Raw genomic sequence first — 15,791 nt, 5'->3', positions numbered from 1 at the left:
TCCTAGAGACAACCCAGACTTCTGAACTGTGCAGGAGAAAAGGTCTAGAGAGAAAGTCTTCAATGATTCTTCCCTTTCCACTTCCTCTTTTTTAACCTCCACTCACTGGCTATGTGACCTTGGGGCAGTTATTAATCTATTAGAGAGTTCCTGGAAGTAAATAGTAAAAAGGCGGTGGATCTACCTGAGGAGTGCTTGCGAGGAGGAAGGAAGGAAGAGCCCAGCACAGTGCCTGAGAGGCAGCTGCTCAGGAAAGCAATGGTCACAATCCGGTTTCCCAAAGGGCTCAGTACAAAGGCAAACCCGGTGCTGCTGGCCCATGCCCAAAGAACACCTAGGAAATTGTATTCTTCCTGTATAAACCCTGGAAAATTTGGTGCCCTCTCTCCCCGATCTGAATCTGCCTTTCACTCATGCTTCCAAGTTATACAGGAAAACTGAACTAGACCTGAAACTGAACTTAAATCTGCTGTCCCTGTCTTATATTTGACTTTCAAGAGTCTATGGTTTTAGAGAGGCAGAGAAGCAGGAAAAGCCAATAGGATAGTCCAACACTTCTATATGAAGAAACCAGAAACAGTTTTAGTTTTCTGGGAAAATGGGGAGAAAAACTAATAAGCTGGCAGGGGTTAAAGCAGAGCTCTTTCTCCCTCTGGTGTCTATGTCCTGGAAGCAGACAGAGACCCCAGCTACCCTGGCATCCCAGCTGGGATGTACAAGACAGGGGCTGCTACACAAGGGCCTGGGACTTCTCACTCTCAGGCCTGGGGCACACATAAATATTTAGAAATCCTGAGTGAGTGGAGTGGGAAGCTTAGTATTCTGCACATAACAGTGAGGAGTTTAGGATGAAGACAAGAGCAAAGATTCCCCTGGCTACCTTGAAGTCAGTGCAATTCTAACTTTAGAGTCAGAGCTGGGGACACAGCAGCACAAGTGGGAACCCCTGGTTCTAGCTCCACAGCCACCTGCCTACATCTTCTTCCATTTTAATTCTACTCAGGTCACATTTATTCCCCTATAAGCCTCAGATCCCCTTCTCAGCTCTACCCTTGCAGCGATCACATGGGTCCTTGGATTTTAAATTCCTTAGAAGGAAGGACCAGAAAGACGACAACTTTTCAAGCACATTTAATAAAGAATATCTAATAGGTACTCTGCAGTTTTTAACATGGGTGGTACATAAATCAAGTTGAAATTAAAACTGCCAGGTCGAGCTTTGTTTCATAAATAATTTATTCTTTCATTTACCTGGAAGGTAAAAATATATAAATAAATAATGTAATACAAAAATAAATTTAAAAAAATGTAAAGTTTTTAGCCTTCCTTTCCAATGCAATCCATTCACAACAGTCACTTTAGGAACCCCTGCTAGTTGAAGAAAGTCCAAAATCATCAGCAGCATTGTCTATTCCCTGAGCATCAGGCTGGGCAATCTTCAGTTTGGAAGGTAATCTGTAAGTCTATTAAGGAAGAAAATGTTCCTGAAGATTTCTCTTTTGACGATCACCCAGGCACAGCTGCTGCACTCATTGTCCTGCAGGTAACACACGAGACTGAAGTAGTATTTCTTCAGTTTCAGGATGGTCTTATTTGCCCAGGTGAACTTGTCCTCCTCCGCTATTTCATCCAGGATGGGCTCCAGCTGCATCATCTGCCCATAAATGTTCATAAGGAGTTTCTCAATGATGATCTCATTCCAGCCAGTACTGGTGTGATTTCTGCCGAAGATCCCAAAGATCTGCTGAAGCATCTCATAGGTGACAAATACAGCATCTTCCTTCTGGAGCCGCGGTGGATTCATCACCTCCTTAGGGAGGGTGCTGTTCATCCTTTGCTGGAGGCAATCGGTGCTGGATGCATTCAACTGGCCCAGGATCCTCTGATTTGCCAAATTCCTGCTTCTTTGTTGGAATCGAAGCAAGTTGTAGCCTTTGGAAAGAGCTGTGGTGCAAAAGCACACCAGGAGAACAACCAGGATGCACCTGTTGGCCATGGTGACAATAAGAAGAACAGTGCCTTCTGCTACACCTGAGGTGGCACAACAAAGGCTTCCAGAGTGAGTGTCTTTTCCCCATGGCTGTGGGCTATTTATATGGGTAGGTCCCCTGTTCTTTCTATTTGACAGGACTTTCCCACTTTCAGTTCCCCCTTTCTGTTTTCCTATGTCATTTCTTTCATTATTTTGGAATGCAATTTTTTTCTTTGAGCTCCTATTATGTTTTTGTATTAGGAAAAAAGAGAAACAAAAATGTAAGGATTAACATTTTTTGTTTTGCATAATTTTGGTGATTTGGTGCTAAAGAACAACTGTAAGCTGAAACATTTAAAACTGCATCATTATAGGGTTCTTTGATTCTCTTAAGATTGTTTTTCCTTTTGGTCTTTGTTTATATGGTAGTTTTCTTTTTTTAAAAAAACTTTTTTTTTAAGATTTATTTATTTATTTATACAAGCACTGGGTACAGTCAGAAGCGTGAGAGGGTGAGAGAATTTACTAGAGCCAGAATGGGGAACAGAACAGGCAGACTGACAAAATACACAGCTGAGGGGAGCAGTGGGCATGGCAGGAAAGGTCTGCGCACCATGTGGGACCTTCACTGGTGGCTGGGGATCGAACTGGCGCTGCAGAGGCTACGGACAACTTCACAACCCAGAGCTCAACCACTGGGCCACGGGGGAAGACCCAATGGGAGTTTTCTTTATCTAGCAAACCCAACCATTCACAATGTCACTGAGAACTAAAGCTCTAAGCAGATAGAATGAATGTTACATGAGCCACGCACAAAAGCTCATGGTTACTTCTTGGGGGGCCTATGTAACTAATATATTCTTATTTTGCACATACTTCTAACTAATCAAAATTTGATTTTCCATTCTCATGCAAATAGATATTGTAAATTAGAGAGAGATCTAAAGGGAAAAATGGGAGAAAAAATAAAGCAATCAGGGGGTGTTACTATTTAGACAATGATCCTATCTCAATATTTTTTAGGTCATTTTTTTTTTGTTCAGAGTGTAATAACTGGTTTTTCTAAGAGAACAATCAGTGAAAGATCATATTATGACTTTTATAGCCTACTTATATAGAAAAGGAGACATGTGATACATTTTAAAAATTTTCAATACAAAAAATAAGTATAATAATGATTTTCAAGTAATAAATTGCTGTTTCAGAAAATCCAGCATTATCTTTCAACTTGAATTTACTGAATCCCTACTGTGTCTAAGAAACTGTAACATGAACAGCTGCAGATAGTAATCCTCACTCTCATGGACCATACAGTTAAGCAGGAGAGAAAAATATGAATCAAAGAAATATACCGAAGCACCATGCACCAGTGCCAAAGTATCATGAAGAGAGCATCTCATTGCTGGGGTTTCCGATGACATGGGGACATAATGCAGTAGAAAAGATTGGAGAGTACTGCCTGAGATGACACTGGGACTGAAATCAGAGAAAAGTCAGCTGGGGTTGCATGTGCAAAGGCCCTGAGGTGGAAGGACATCTGGCCAAGGCAAAGGGCTGCATGGAAAGCCATTGTAACCTTAACTAGTCAGAGAAGAGTCTGAGATGAGGCCAGAGGGCAGAGAGAGTCATGTAGCAAATGATTGTGAGGCCATGTTAAGAACTTTTTCTTGGGGCCTCCCCAGTGGTGCAGCGGTTGAGCGCTGGGTTGCAAAGCCGCCCGCAGCCTCTGCAGCGCCAGTTCGATCCCCGGCTGCTCCCCGGCCACCGGAGGAGGGTCCCACATGGCGCGCAGACCTCTCCTGCCGCCTGCTGCTCCCCTCAGCAGTGTACTTCGGTCCTGCCTGTTCTGCTCACTGCTCTGGCTCTAGTGAATTCTCTCACCCTCCTGCGCTTCTGACTGTACCCAGTGCTTGTATAAATAAATACACAAACAAACAAACAAACAAAAAGAGTTCTCCTTTAAAAAAAAAATAGTGTTTTTTTTTTTAAAAAAAGAACTTTTTCCTTATCCTAAGAGCAGTAGATATCTTGGGAAGGTTTTTAGGTAGCATGAAATAATTTGATTAAGTTTAAGAAAAAAGGACACTATCTATAGTAAGCAATAAGTAATGGAGGGAGAGCAGAATGGATGTGTCTGACAGAGGATTTATTAATACTTTATTCAAGTGGGATAATGGTAGAGAAGGATGAATTTGTTTTATGTAAAATCTTATTTCCTGACAACACCAGATTCAAGTGCTTAAAGAAATTCTCCATCATTTTACAGATAGGTGCATCAGTTCTATAGGTTATAATGATTTCAATACTCTTGATGTGCAGGGATATTGCTTCTGTTGTATCAAATGGATGTAAAGGCTGGAAGTATCTGGATAAATACGCATTTAAAACCTAGAGCCACCCAAATTCTCATCAACAATAAATTTCCTGTGTTATTATGCTCAGAGAAATAAGTCAGAAGGAACAAGAAAAATATCGGATGGTTTCACTTATAGCAGGAATATAGGGGAACCAAATAAGACATCGGGGGAAAATAATAACAGTACAAAACACAACAAAACAAAACAAAAACAGACAATTATAAACCAGAGACATCCTGCAGGGGAGGAGGAGGGAGAGGGATCAGAGGGAGGAGGGAGGAGCACAGGGGACTGTGGTGATGGTGCAGGGTGCATTGGTGAAGGAAATTCTATGGGGACTATACCTGAGTGGGGGAGGAAACATTGTTTAAAAATGAAAAATGATGGCCTCCCTGGTGGCGCAAGGGGTTAAACACCACACTGTGAAGCAATCCACAGCTTCTGCAGCATGAGTTCGATCCTCGGCCAGGGAGCAACCCACATGGCGCAGCAGACCTCTCCTGACTCGCCCGCTGCTCCCCCTCAGCAGTATATTTCAGTCCATCTGCCTGTTCTGTTCTCCAGTCTGTCTTTGGTGGATCCTCTCACACCCACCCCCCATCTCTGGCCTGTGCCCCAGCTCTTGTATGCATAAATAAATAAATCTTTTTTTAAAAAAAAGAACAATGATGTAAAATATATACAAATAAAAAAATTTAAATAAAAAAATAAATTTCCTGTCTTATGATCTTTACAATATGCTCAACATATATCCCAAATATCCTTCCATTTATATCTTTCCATCTTTGTTGACCATATGCAGTGGCTCTCCCCAGGAGAGAGAATTTATTGATGAGATCTGAAATATTCCTAAAATACTACTTGTGCATGAACTATGCTGATGCAATGCCTCCTAAATGTGGTAGAAAGGAAACAAATTACCTTTCCTTCTAAATTGGGAGAGTGAGAAAGAAACTGAAAGTGTATTTCAGTTAATGAGCAAAGAGTGTTAAGTGATGAAAAGATGCAACAAAAATTCAAAATATAGAGATGAGATTCAGGAAGATGGCACTGGTGGCAACAGAGTTTTGAATTTCCCGAAGTCCTCACATGGAAGCAGAAACGGCATGCCAAACCAAAACTCCATTTAACATAACACTGGGGGACATGAACCACAAAATACAAGTAGATGAGGGGAAATCGACATTTGCCACAAAGCATGCAAGGGGGGAGAAAGTAGAGGAAAGAATTGCACCCAAAAATGCCCCCCAAATTACCAGGAGGTATTTCCTGAAAAGCCATTAAGAACAATTTGATAACAGCAGGACTGAAACTGTGAGAACTTTTGTCCAGTGCAACAGCAGGTGAATGTGGGGGGGCCTCAGTAAATTCTGAAAGGTTCTGATATAGTCTAGTTAATGATAAAACTCTTTATTAGAGTTTTATTACAATAACCAGGAAAGTTCATGTAACCTTATCTCAACCAGTAAACTCTATTTCTTAGACTAGTTCAATGCATTGCAAGGATGAATACGTGGGCCCTTTTCTTTGTTATTAAAAGACATTTTCTTTTTTATTTTATTTTTAAGATATTTTATTTATGTATACAAGAACTGGGGTACAGGCCAGATGTGCGGGAGGGTGAGAGGATTCACCAGTGAAAGAGTGGGGAACAGAACAGGCAGACCAACTGAAATACCCTGCTGAGGGGAGCAGCAGGAGAGATAGGAGAGGTCTGCCGCGCCATGTGGGTATCTCCCTGGCTGGCAGGGATCGAACCCATGCTGCAGAGGCTGCGGACAGCTTCACAGCGCTACACTTAGCTGCCTGTGCCACCAGAGAGGCCCTGTTATTAGAAGACATTTTCATGTCACCTTTTTTGGGATTGTGCTCAATGCATCCTCTGCTACAAAACTTCTGCGGTAGAGAGAAGCTCTTCCCATCAATGAGATTTTTTTTGAGAGACTAACTGATAATGTAGAAAGTAAAACTTGAATGATGTTGCTAGCCATGTGAAATCATCATCTGAATTTAGAACTACTTTGCTATAACCCTCCCAGACAGGAAGAGTTTCTTCCTCTTCTTTTTAAATATAACTATCTATGCAGGCAAGACTGATTCTAGAAACCAAAAAACTTCTGCACACTTTTTAACCACAAACTGAGTGAAAACCTAATATTACCAACAGAACAGAAATCTCTCCCTTATTCCTTCTCCTCCCCCAACATCAGAACTGCCTTTTAAAACCCTATATTTGTTTGTTTCTGAACTTTACATAAATGGTTTATTTTACTCAATAATATGTGTATTAGATTAATGTATGTCGGTGTGTAGTTTTAGCTCATTAATTTGTATTAGAGTGGCCTATCTATTTAGAAACAGCATTACGGTGTTTTATCTTTCCATTACTGATGAGCATTTGGGAGCTTTTTCTTGATTAATTCTGCCATGAAAACCCTAGTATGCACATTTTTACAGTATTTCTACTAGATACAGCCCCAGGATGAAGGACTGGGCCATAGAATATGCACAAGTTGGGGTTTAGTAACATCAACTATTTCCCAAATATCTCTTCTGATTTATATTCTTGTTATCAATATATGAGTTAACAGTTCTATCATATCTTGCCTGCACTTAATATTGCCAGCCTTTTTATCTGTAGCCATCCTAGTGGTCTATGGTGATATCGCACAGCTTTAATTTATATTTCCTGATGTTAATAAGGATCAGCACACTCTCATATGTTTATTAGTTATTTGGATATTTTCTTTGTGAGGGATCTGTTCAAATCTCTTGTTGACTGTCACAGATATTTCATTATCTTCTACAGATGATGTGATTGTGTACCAATGTGATTGTGATTGTGTACCAATGTGATTGTGTACCAATAAAATATAAATTCTAAATCAACCTATAGAATTGATTTAGAATTTAAAAAGTAAATTTAGCAAGGACACTGAATACAAGATCCATAATAAAAATCAGTCACCTCTTTTCATACCAGCAACAAAACATCAGAAAATGATATTTTAGAAATGGCACTTTGACAATAACATAAAAAAATCTGCCACTGAGAAATTGTCACAATCAAGAGGACTACAAGGGAGACATGACACTTCAAGGTAATGTGGCATTCTGACTGATTGTCAGGGGGAAAAAAGAACATTCAGTAAAAACAAAGGAAATCTGAATAAAGTCTGGATTTTAATTTTTTTTCATTTAAATTTTTTTTAATTAATTCATTTATTTATACAAGCACTGGGTACAGTCAGAAGTGCAGGAGGGTGAGAGCCAGAGCGGGGAGCAGAGCAGGCAGAAGGACCAACGTACACTGCTGAGGGGAGCAGCGGGTGCAGGAGAGGTCTGCGCGCCATGTGGGACCCTCCTCCGGTGGCTGGGGAGCAGCCGGGGATCGAACTGGCGCTGCAGAGGCTGCGGGCAGCTTCGCAACCCAGCGCTCAACCGCTGTGCCACCAGGAAGGCCCTGGATTTTAATTTTTTAAGTAGCACAGTTAAGGCAAGGTCATCTTCGTCTTAGTCTTCAAAATTCAAATCTAATTAATTTTTTTTATTCATATCAGATAGCCAGAAAACAGTAAATATATTACATAATTCTTCCCCTTAAATTGAGACTGATTTTTTTTTTTCACCTTGATCACCAGTGAGGATTTAGCCATGTTTCCCACTTGCTCTTTTTGGAAGTGAACAAGAGACATTTAAAGGTATTATGCATCATCCAGAAGGGAACTCAGACTATAGTAGGAAGCTCCTCCTGAGAAACATTCATTTATTGAGTAAATATTTAACAAATACTCATTTTTTTCCAAAACTTTTTATAGTATCATTTTTAATTGAGATAATGTTGGCTTACAATACTTGCATGATTTAGAGTTATAGGCTCACACTTCTTCAGATGTATGTTACTGCACCCATAATCCTCCACTGTAATCCATTGTTCCCCTCCCACTTGACCCCCCACTCTCCCCTAGACTTCTTACATTTTTTTCCTTCCTGGTTATTTAACTTTAAAATGTCTATTGAGATAAAATGTTGATTTACAATGCTCTATATATTTTAGGGATATAAGTTCACACCTCTACAAATATAATTTTTCACATCAACCCATAACCAAAGCACCAATAATCCTCCACCATAGTCTATTGAGACCCCCTTTGCCCCGAGCTCCCCAACCCACCCTCCCTTTCTGGAAGCGTCAGTTCTACAGTCAGATATCTAGGGTTTGTTTTAGTTTGGTTTTCTCTTTCCTTTTTTTTTTTTTTTTAAGATTTATTTTATTTATACATACAAGAGCTGGGGAACAGGCCAGAGATGCAGGGAGGTGAGAGGATTCGCCAGAGACAGAGCAGGGAACAGAACAGGCAGACTGACTGAAATACACTGCTGAGGAGAGCAGCCGGCGAGACAGGAGAGGTCTGCCTGTCCACGTGGGTAGCTCCCTGGCCAGCTGGGGATGGAATTCATGCTGCAGAGGCTGTGGATTGCTTCATAGTGCAGTACTTAACCCCTTGCGCCATCAGGGAGGCACTATCTTTTCCTTTTAAGCAAATATTTATTAATACTTCATGAAGAAATACTTCATAAAGAAAAATGGCAAGTCTTGTCATTTTATTAGGCTATATTTAAAATGTCTTTTGGTGAAGACTTACTGTTGGCTTCCACAGTCTTTTTGAAACTAATTCCAGTGTCTTTTATGCTTTGTTATTGTTACATTTATGAATGAAATGGTTTTTCTCATTATATATTTTTAATTTTGCAAAAAAGATAAACTCATGCCATTCACAGCAACATGGATGGAGCTAGGAGGAATTATGCTCAGTGAAATAAGTCAGAAGGAAAAAGAATCTGATATTTTTATTAGATGGTTCACTTATAGGAGGACTATAGGGTAAGACATTACCCTAAGTAAGTGTATTTTCCCCAAGTAAGACATTAGGGGAAAAATAATAACAATACAAAACAAAACACAATAAAACAAAACAAAAACAGACAATTATAAACCAGAGACATCCTGCAGGGGAGGAGGCAGGAGAGGCATCAGAGGGAGGGAGGGAGGAGCACAGGGGACTGAGGTGATGGTGCACGGGTGCATTGGGGAAGGACACTATGGGGACTACACCTGAGGGGGGAAAAAAAGCAAACATTGTTTAAAAATGAACAATGATGTAAAATATATAAAAATATATATATGTTTGATTTCAAATGAGACTTACTTTCCATTACAGTTCCATTTTCACACACACACACACACACACGAAAGTTATTTTTTGTATCTGCCCGACTCTAAACACTGTTTAAAAGTGATTGATTTTTCAGATTTTTAGATAAAAAATGCATTGTATGCAAGAATAAAACATTTCAGTTTAATTTCTAACATGATCAATATCAAGAAATAGAACCCATATAAATACAATGTTTTGGGATCACTTTTAAAAGTATCAGTTTGTCCTAACACCAAACACTGAGAACTGCTGATATTGATAATACTTACAAGTAACTATTGGGGTAGTTAATTGAGGATGAGTGGTATGGATTTATAATAACATTAATCTTTTCCCTTGTCTCATTTGAGCCACAGAATAGGAAATGTGATTTTTTTCCTGACCCTGGGAGGCTACTGCAATATTAGATTACACTTGGAATAAAGACTTTTGATAAAAGATGACAATGGAAGCAATGAGGATAAATTTCAATAGAAAAGAAGGCAGTTGGTTCAAAATACTACCTAATGATAACATGAGTGGCACTCTCACCCAAAGCCCTAACTTCACTGGAGAAGGAACGTAGTTTGCTCAGCAATCTAGAGTTGCTATGAAACTTCAGAGTCATAATGGAGGAAGCCTGGGTTCATGGTGAGGGAAGCATCTGTCTTCCCTATTCTTCCACCTGCTGCCTCACTCTCCCTCTCACTCACCACCCAGGCTGATTCTTTCAGCCCAGGCAAGGGTTTCTCTAGAACCACAAACGTAAAGTACCAATCTACCTTTAGGTCTCGAATTTGTTGTGAAAGACAGAATTTGCTGCTAAAACCTGTGTTTCAAATTTTGCTCACTTCCTTTTCTTTTCCCACATCCTGGCTCATCACAGGACTTTGACGTGTTCCTCAGTTTCTTTCCCAATCACATGAGGATGCCAGTGAGATAAGGCCACTTTCCTGGGGGCCCTGTCTAAGGCTTGTGAACTGCATCCTTCCTCCAATTCCTACAGACAGCCAGAGGGTCCTATACATACCCTCTCCCATACCCTCCACAGATTGACATCCCAGGGACACCCAAGGACTGTCCCACTCTCTATTGCCAGAACTCCACTGTTGCTAGACAAGGGAAAAGATTAATGTTATTATAAATCGATACCACTCATTCTCAAGGAATCTAGAATGGCCCCTTTTTAGATACAGATTCCAGTCTGCACCAGACCTGGATTTTACTTCTCCCTTCAGACCCCTGGCACCTGAGCTAGGCTTATTTCTCGCATGACTCTCAGGCATGGATTGTGCCAGGCCTAGGGATGAGAAGAGAATTAAATAGGCAACACATGCACAGCAGCTGCTGTTGTATTTGCATCATCTCCCCTCATTTGACTAACATGTGAGCAAGTTTTATTGTCTGTTTTCTGTCAGTGTCTTGTCTCTGTAGTGGTTTCTCGGTCTTATTAAAAGTGAAACAGCCAAAGGGCCTCCCCGGTGGCACACCGGTTGAGCGCTGGGTTGCGAAGCTGCCCGCAGCCTCTGCAGCGCCGGTTCGATCCCCGGCTGCTCCCCAGTCACTGAAGGAGGGTCCCACACGGCACGCAGACCTCTCCTGCCGCCTGCTGATGCCCTCAGCAATGTGCTTTGGACCCTCTGCCTGCTCTGCTCCCCGCTCTGACTCTGGTGAATTCCCTCGCCCTCCCGCGCTTCTGACTGTACCCAGTGCTTGTATAAATAAATAAATAAATAAATAAATCTTAAAAAAAAAAAAAAATCCTATGGTTAAAAAAAAAAAAAAAAAAAAAGTGAAACAGCCAAAGCAAAACCCTCTACATAGTTCAAACTTACAACTAAATTTCATTTTATTTCATCTATGAGGAAAAAAAAAATAAAAGATGATGCAACAAGTGAAAAGGAAACTAAGAGCAAGTTGTCAAACCAGAATTGAAGAACGAGCTGGGATTCCCTTCTGCCCTCAGTCTTGGCTAAGCTCAGTGTGCCTAACAGTCAACTTCACCCCCACTCCCAATCCCTTTGGCTCTTTGTAGTATAGCACTTCCATTCAAACACTTCTTATTCTGTTCTGAAATTGCTGATTTATATTTTTCTATCTTTCAGAAGAATAGACTTTTTATTTTTTTTTTTAAAGATTTATTTATTTGTTTATACAAGCACTGGGTACGGTCAGAAGCACAGGAGGGTGAGAGAATTCACCAGAGCCAGAGCGGGGAGCACAACAGGCAGACTGACGAAATACACTGCTGAGGGGAGCAGCGGGCGCGGCAGGAGAGGTCTGCACGCAATGTGGGACCCTCGCCTGCAGCGGGGGATCAAACCGACGCTGCAGAGGCTGTGGGCAGCTTCGCAGTCCAGCACTGAACCACTGAGCCACCAGGAAGGCCCAAGAATAGACTTTTTAGTCTGAACTTTGTCTCCCCATAGTGTTCAGTCCACGGCAGGAACTTAAGTATTATTTCCTGAATAAATATTATACTAAGAATATGTACTTTGAAGAGCTTCTGTCAAATAATAAGGTTTCTCAGCACAATTTGCTGAGACTTCATTTAGTTAAATTCCCTTGACAAGATATTCAAGCACATGATATAAAGCCACAAACACATTGCTGAACACAATGCTAAGTGTGAACAAGGAGCTAAAATAAAATGCAAAATAGAACATAATTTGTATAAGTTGAGAGTTTTAGACAAGTTGAGAGTCTCCCTGCTACTTCTTAGCCTCTTCAGCATGGTATTCTCAAAAGGAACGAGAAGTCTATCATCAAAAGTCTTGAAAGTGCAATACAGTTCTTCATGGAAGTGCCTTGAAGAGATAACACAGTGGGAAGTTTTATCCCAAAACTGTTCAGTAAGAAATATCCAGTTCCTGCTTTAACAGAGCATGGAAAGGGGTGGGAAGCTCATCAATTCACTTTACAAGGTTAATATAACCTGGCTGGCAAAATCAGTAGAGAAATTTGATAGGACGTTCTTACTTATCAAAATGATTTTTCTATTGTTATAATAATATTTGTTTTTAATTTCCATAGCCTTAGGAATAATTTGATATTTGATAAATCAAGTTCATCTGTGCATTTCTTCCTTTCTCAGATTTTCTTGTAAATTGTTCTTCTTGATATATCTATAGTCCAGCTTGGAAATCTTGTTGAAGTTAGGAATGCATTGCATTTTTACATTACATAAAATGCATATGAAATTTTAATTTTTTAATTTTAAGGAATACAGTAGATTTTATGTACTAGTAGAGAAAAATCTCCAAGACCTGTTGTTAAGTAAAAAAATAAGAATGCTATGTATGGAATAATACTTATGTAACACACTAGGTATTTCTGTATATATAAATTTGCTAATATATAGGAAAACGTCCAGAAGGAAGATTAAGTTATTTGCAGTTTGGGATTGAGGTAGATCATCTAAGAAGTCAGGATGGAATTGCATGAATTGTTTGAATATTTAACAATAGTGGTATATTCATATGTATTTTGTAAATATAAATTAATGAAAGAAATCCCCTTTAGTAAAAGTCACACTCATCACGGCAGCTACTGAGCCACACATCTCCCTTATCTGTCTCTCTGCAAACCCCAGCTACTCTTGCTCTTCTTGTCTCTTCCTGGACAGCTGATCAAGACTTTTTCTATGAGTAGCTTTAGCTGTGCATTTTCATCCTCAACCCCAATAGGCCAACATAACCAGATTACTCTGGTTTTTATAGGGCACAAGGGAGGGGCCAAGAGTACATGAATATTTTTCTCCTTATGATGTAGATTTTGTTTTTTGTTGGTTTTTTTTTAGAGATTTATTTATGCATACAAGAACTGGGGTACAGGCCAGAGGTGTGGGGGAGGTGAGAGGATTCACCAGAGACAGAGTGAGAAACAGAACATGTAGATTGACTGAAATACACTGCTGAGGGGAGCAGCAGGCCAGTCAGGAGAGGTCTGCTGTGCCATGTGGGTAACTCCCTGGCCTGGGATCGAACTTGTGCTACAGCGGCTGCAGCTAGCTTCATAGGTTGCTTCTTAACCCCTTGCACCACCAGGGAGGCCCTGACGTGAATTTTGCAAATGAAATATTTACAAACATCATGAGGCAACATCATGAGGCAACATCATGAGGCTTAACATCATGAGGCAACATCATGAGGCTTAACAAGTTGTAATGCCAGGAATGCCACAGAGCAGGTTTTCTGACCAGGCAGAAGGTTTAAAGGAGGAGTCCTGGAGCCTTCAGTGTCTTTCTCAGGCTTTTTTTTTTTTTTTAATATATATATATATATTTTTTTTTCCGTTTGTCAACAATTTTGCTTTTTTTTATTTTTTTAAATAAATTTTATTTTTATATTCCCCATTGTAAGGGCAGGACAGGACACAGTGCAGGTTCTCTGATCCCATGCAGACTGGGTAAAGGAGGAGTCAGAGTCCTCAGTAGTTTTGCAGGTTTTTTATTTGGGGTTCACCAGGCATATGTCAGGCAGGGGTCCTGGGGGGCCGGGAGGCTGGCAGGCCTCCCAGCCCCCAGCAAGTCTTCACTCTATCTGGGTTCTCTGGTGATCTCGGCTTTTCTTTCGGCTTCTGCTTCGGCTTCTACTGCTGCTACCGGTGCTGCTGCTGCTGCTGCTGCTGGCGTCCCCGTGACGCCGCCCTTAAAAGCACAGTCTTAGCCCAGGTGAATCCCATCTACCTATGCCCACACCCTATTCCAGGTGCCCGCCATCAGGCATGCATTCAGGACAAGGATCCATCTTCTATCCTGATGGCGGAAGGGCAGAAAAGCCTGATATTTTCTTTACCCTACACCCATACAATTGCAATCCCCTTATTTTGACCCCAATCCCTCCCCTCCTCACCCCCCATAGAGTGTCTCTTGCTCATAGTTGTTTGTTGATTTTGATATTTTCTTTCTTATAGTTATTCTTTTTCCTGGTCCCTTATTTAAGTTTTCTAGATTCCTGTTATGAGTGAGACCATCCGATATTTTTCTTTTTTTTCTGGCTTATTTCGCTGAGCATGATCCCTTCCAGCACCATCCATGTTGCTGCAAATTGCATGTGTTTATCTTTTTTGAATGCTGAGTAATATTCCATGGTGTATATGTACCACATCTTCTTGATCCAGTCATCTATTTTTGGGCATGTGGGTTGTTTCCAAAGCTTAGCTATTGTAAATAGTGCTGCTATAAACATAGGGGTGCAGGTGCTCTTTGGAATTGATGTTTCTGTGTCCTTTGGGTAAATACCTAGGAGTAGAATTGCTAGATCATATGGAAGCTCTATGTTTAGTAGGTCAAGAAATCTCCACACAGCTCTCCATAGTGGTTGGACCAGTTTGCACTCCCACCAACAGTGCAGGAGAGTTCTTACATGTAGTGCAGCAACCAGGTACACGGCAGGCAGTGGTGCTGGGGGGCCAGGAGGCCAGTAGGCTGCCAAGCCCACCGCCAGTCTTCACTCTGGGCTGCTCCGCCTTCTTTCTCTCCTTTTCTCTTCTGCCTCTTCTGCTTCTCTCTGCCAATATCCCAATATTCCTCCTATGGCCCACAAACGTAAATAATACAAACAATGTAACAATGTAACAACTGCAGGTGTCCCATCAGGCAGGGCAATCCTAATGGTCTGAGGGCAGAAAAGCCTGAAAACCATTTACCCTACACAAATGTTACCTGAAAGAAGCAACAGTAAGTTAGAGCAAGGAGAGAATGAGACAACAACAATCTGAGAAGTTTCCATGAGGCCCATGGTTAGACATTTTTCCTGTATTTTGTGTGATGAAGTATCTTTCCTAATACTAACTACATCTTTCTCACTACCAAACAGGACTCAGTCTACCCATTAATCTTTATTTACATTACTCAAGATATCCTGACTGACAAATAAAAACAAAGAACTGTTTGATAAATTCAAGTGACTTTTCTCAATTCTAATAATAACAATTTTAAGAACGAAGAATTGTCCTATAGCTCATACATTATCTCATTTAATCAATTTAATAGTCCTGCAAAAGAGATATTATTCTTTTCATTTTATAGAGAAGAAAAGGAAACCTACTCAAAAGCTTAAGTACATTTCCCAAGGTCATACAGTTAATCGGTTAAAGTTGGAATTTAAATGATCCAGATTCTAAACAAATCCCATACCCTTACCCATGATGCTATGATTCTTAAATATGTATGCAAATCTTTAGTAAAAATTTTAATATTAATTGTGGGAAAATACACAGGCCTAAAATTTGTCACCTTAACTGTTTTTAAGTGTATCATAG

At 40.5% G+C, this 15,791-nt stretch overlaps 1 protein-coding gene across 1 annotated transcript; it reads right to left on the bottom strand.

Annotated features, from left to right (window-relative positions):
* Positions 1-1,438: 1,438 nt before the first annotated feature.
* On the bottom strand, positions 1,439-1,996 carry IFNB1 (interferon beta 1). Its single transcript, XM_037492741.1, has one exon. It carries the CDS (start codon positions 1,994-1,996, stop codon positions 1,439-1,441), a length of 558 nt encoding a protein of 185 aa, XP_037348638.1.
* Positions 1,997-15,791: the final 13,795 nt, after the last annotated feature.

The sequence above is a fragment of the Talpa occidentalis genome, unplaced genomic scaffold, assembly GCF_014898055.3.
Source record: "Talpa occidentalis isolate TD23 unplaced genomic scaffold, MPIMG_talOcc4v2.1 talOcc4.7, whole genome shotgun sequence".
NCBI classification, from domain to species: Eukaryota; Metazoa; Chordata; class Mammalia; order Eulipotyphla; family Talpidae; genus Talpa; species Talpa occidentalis.
Note: the sequence above shows the minus strand (reverse complement) of the source record. Positions and strands in the feature narration are given on the sequence as shown.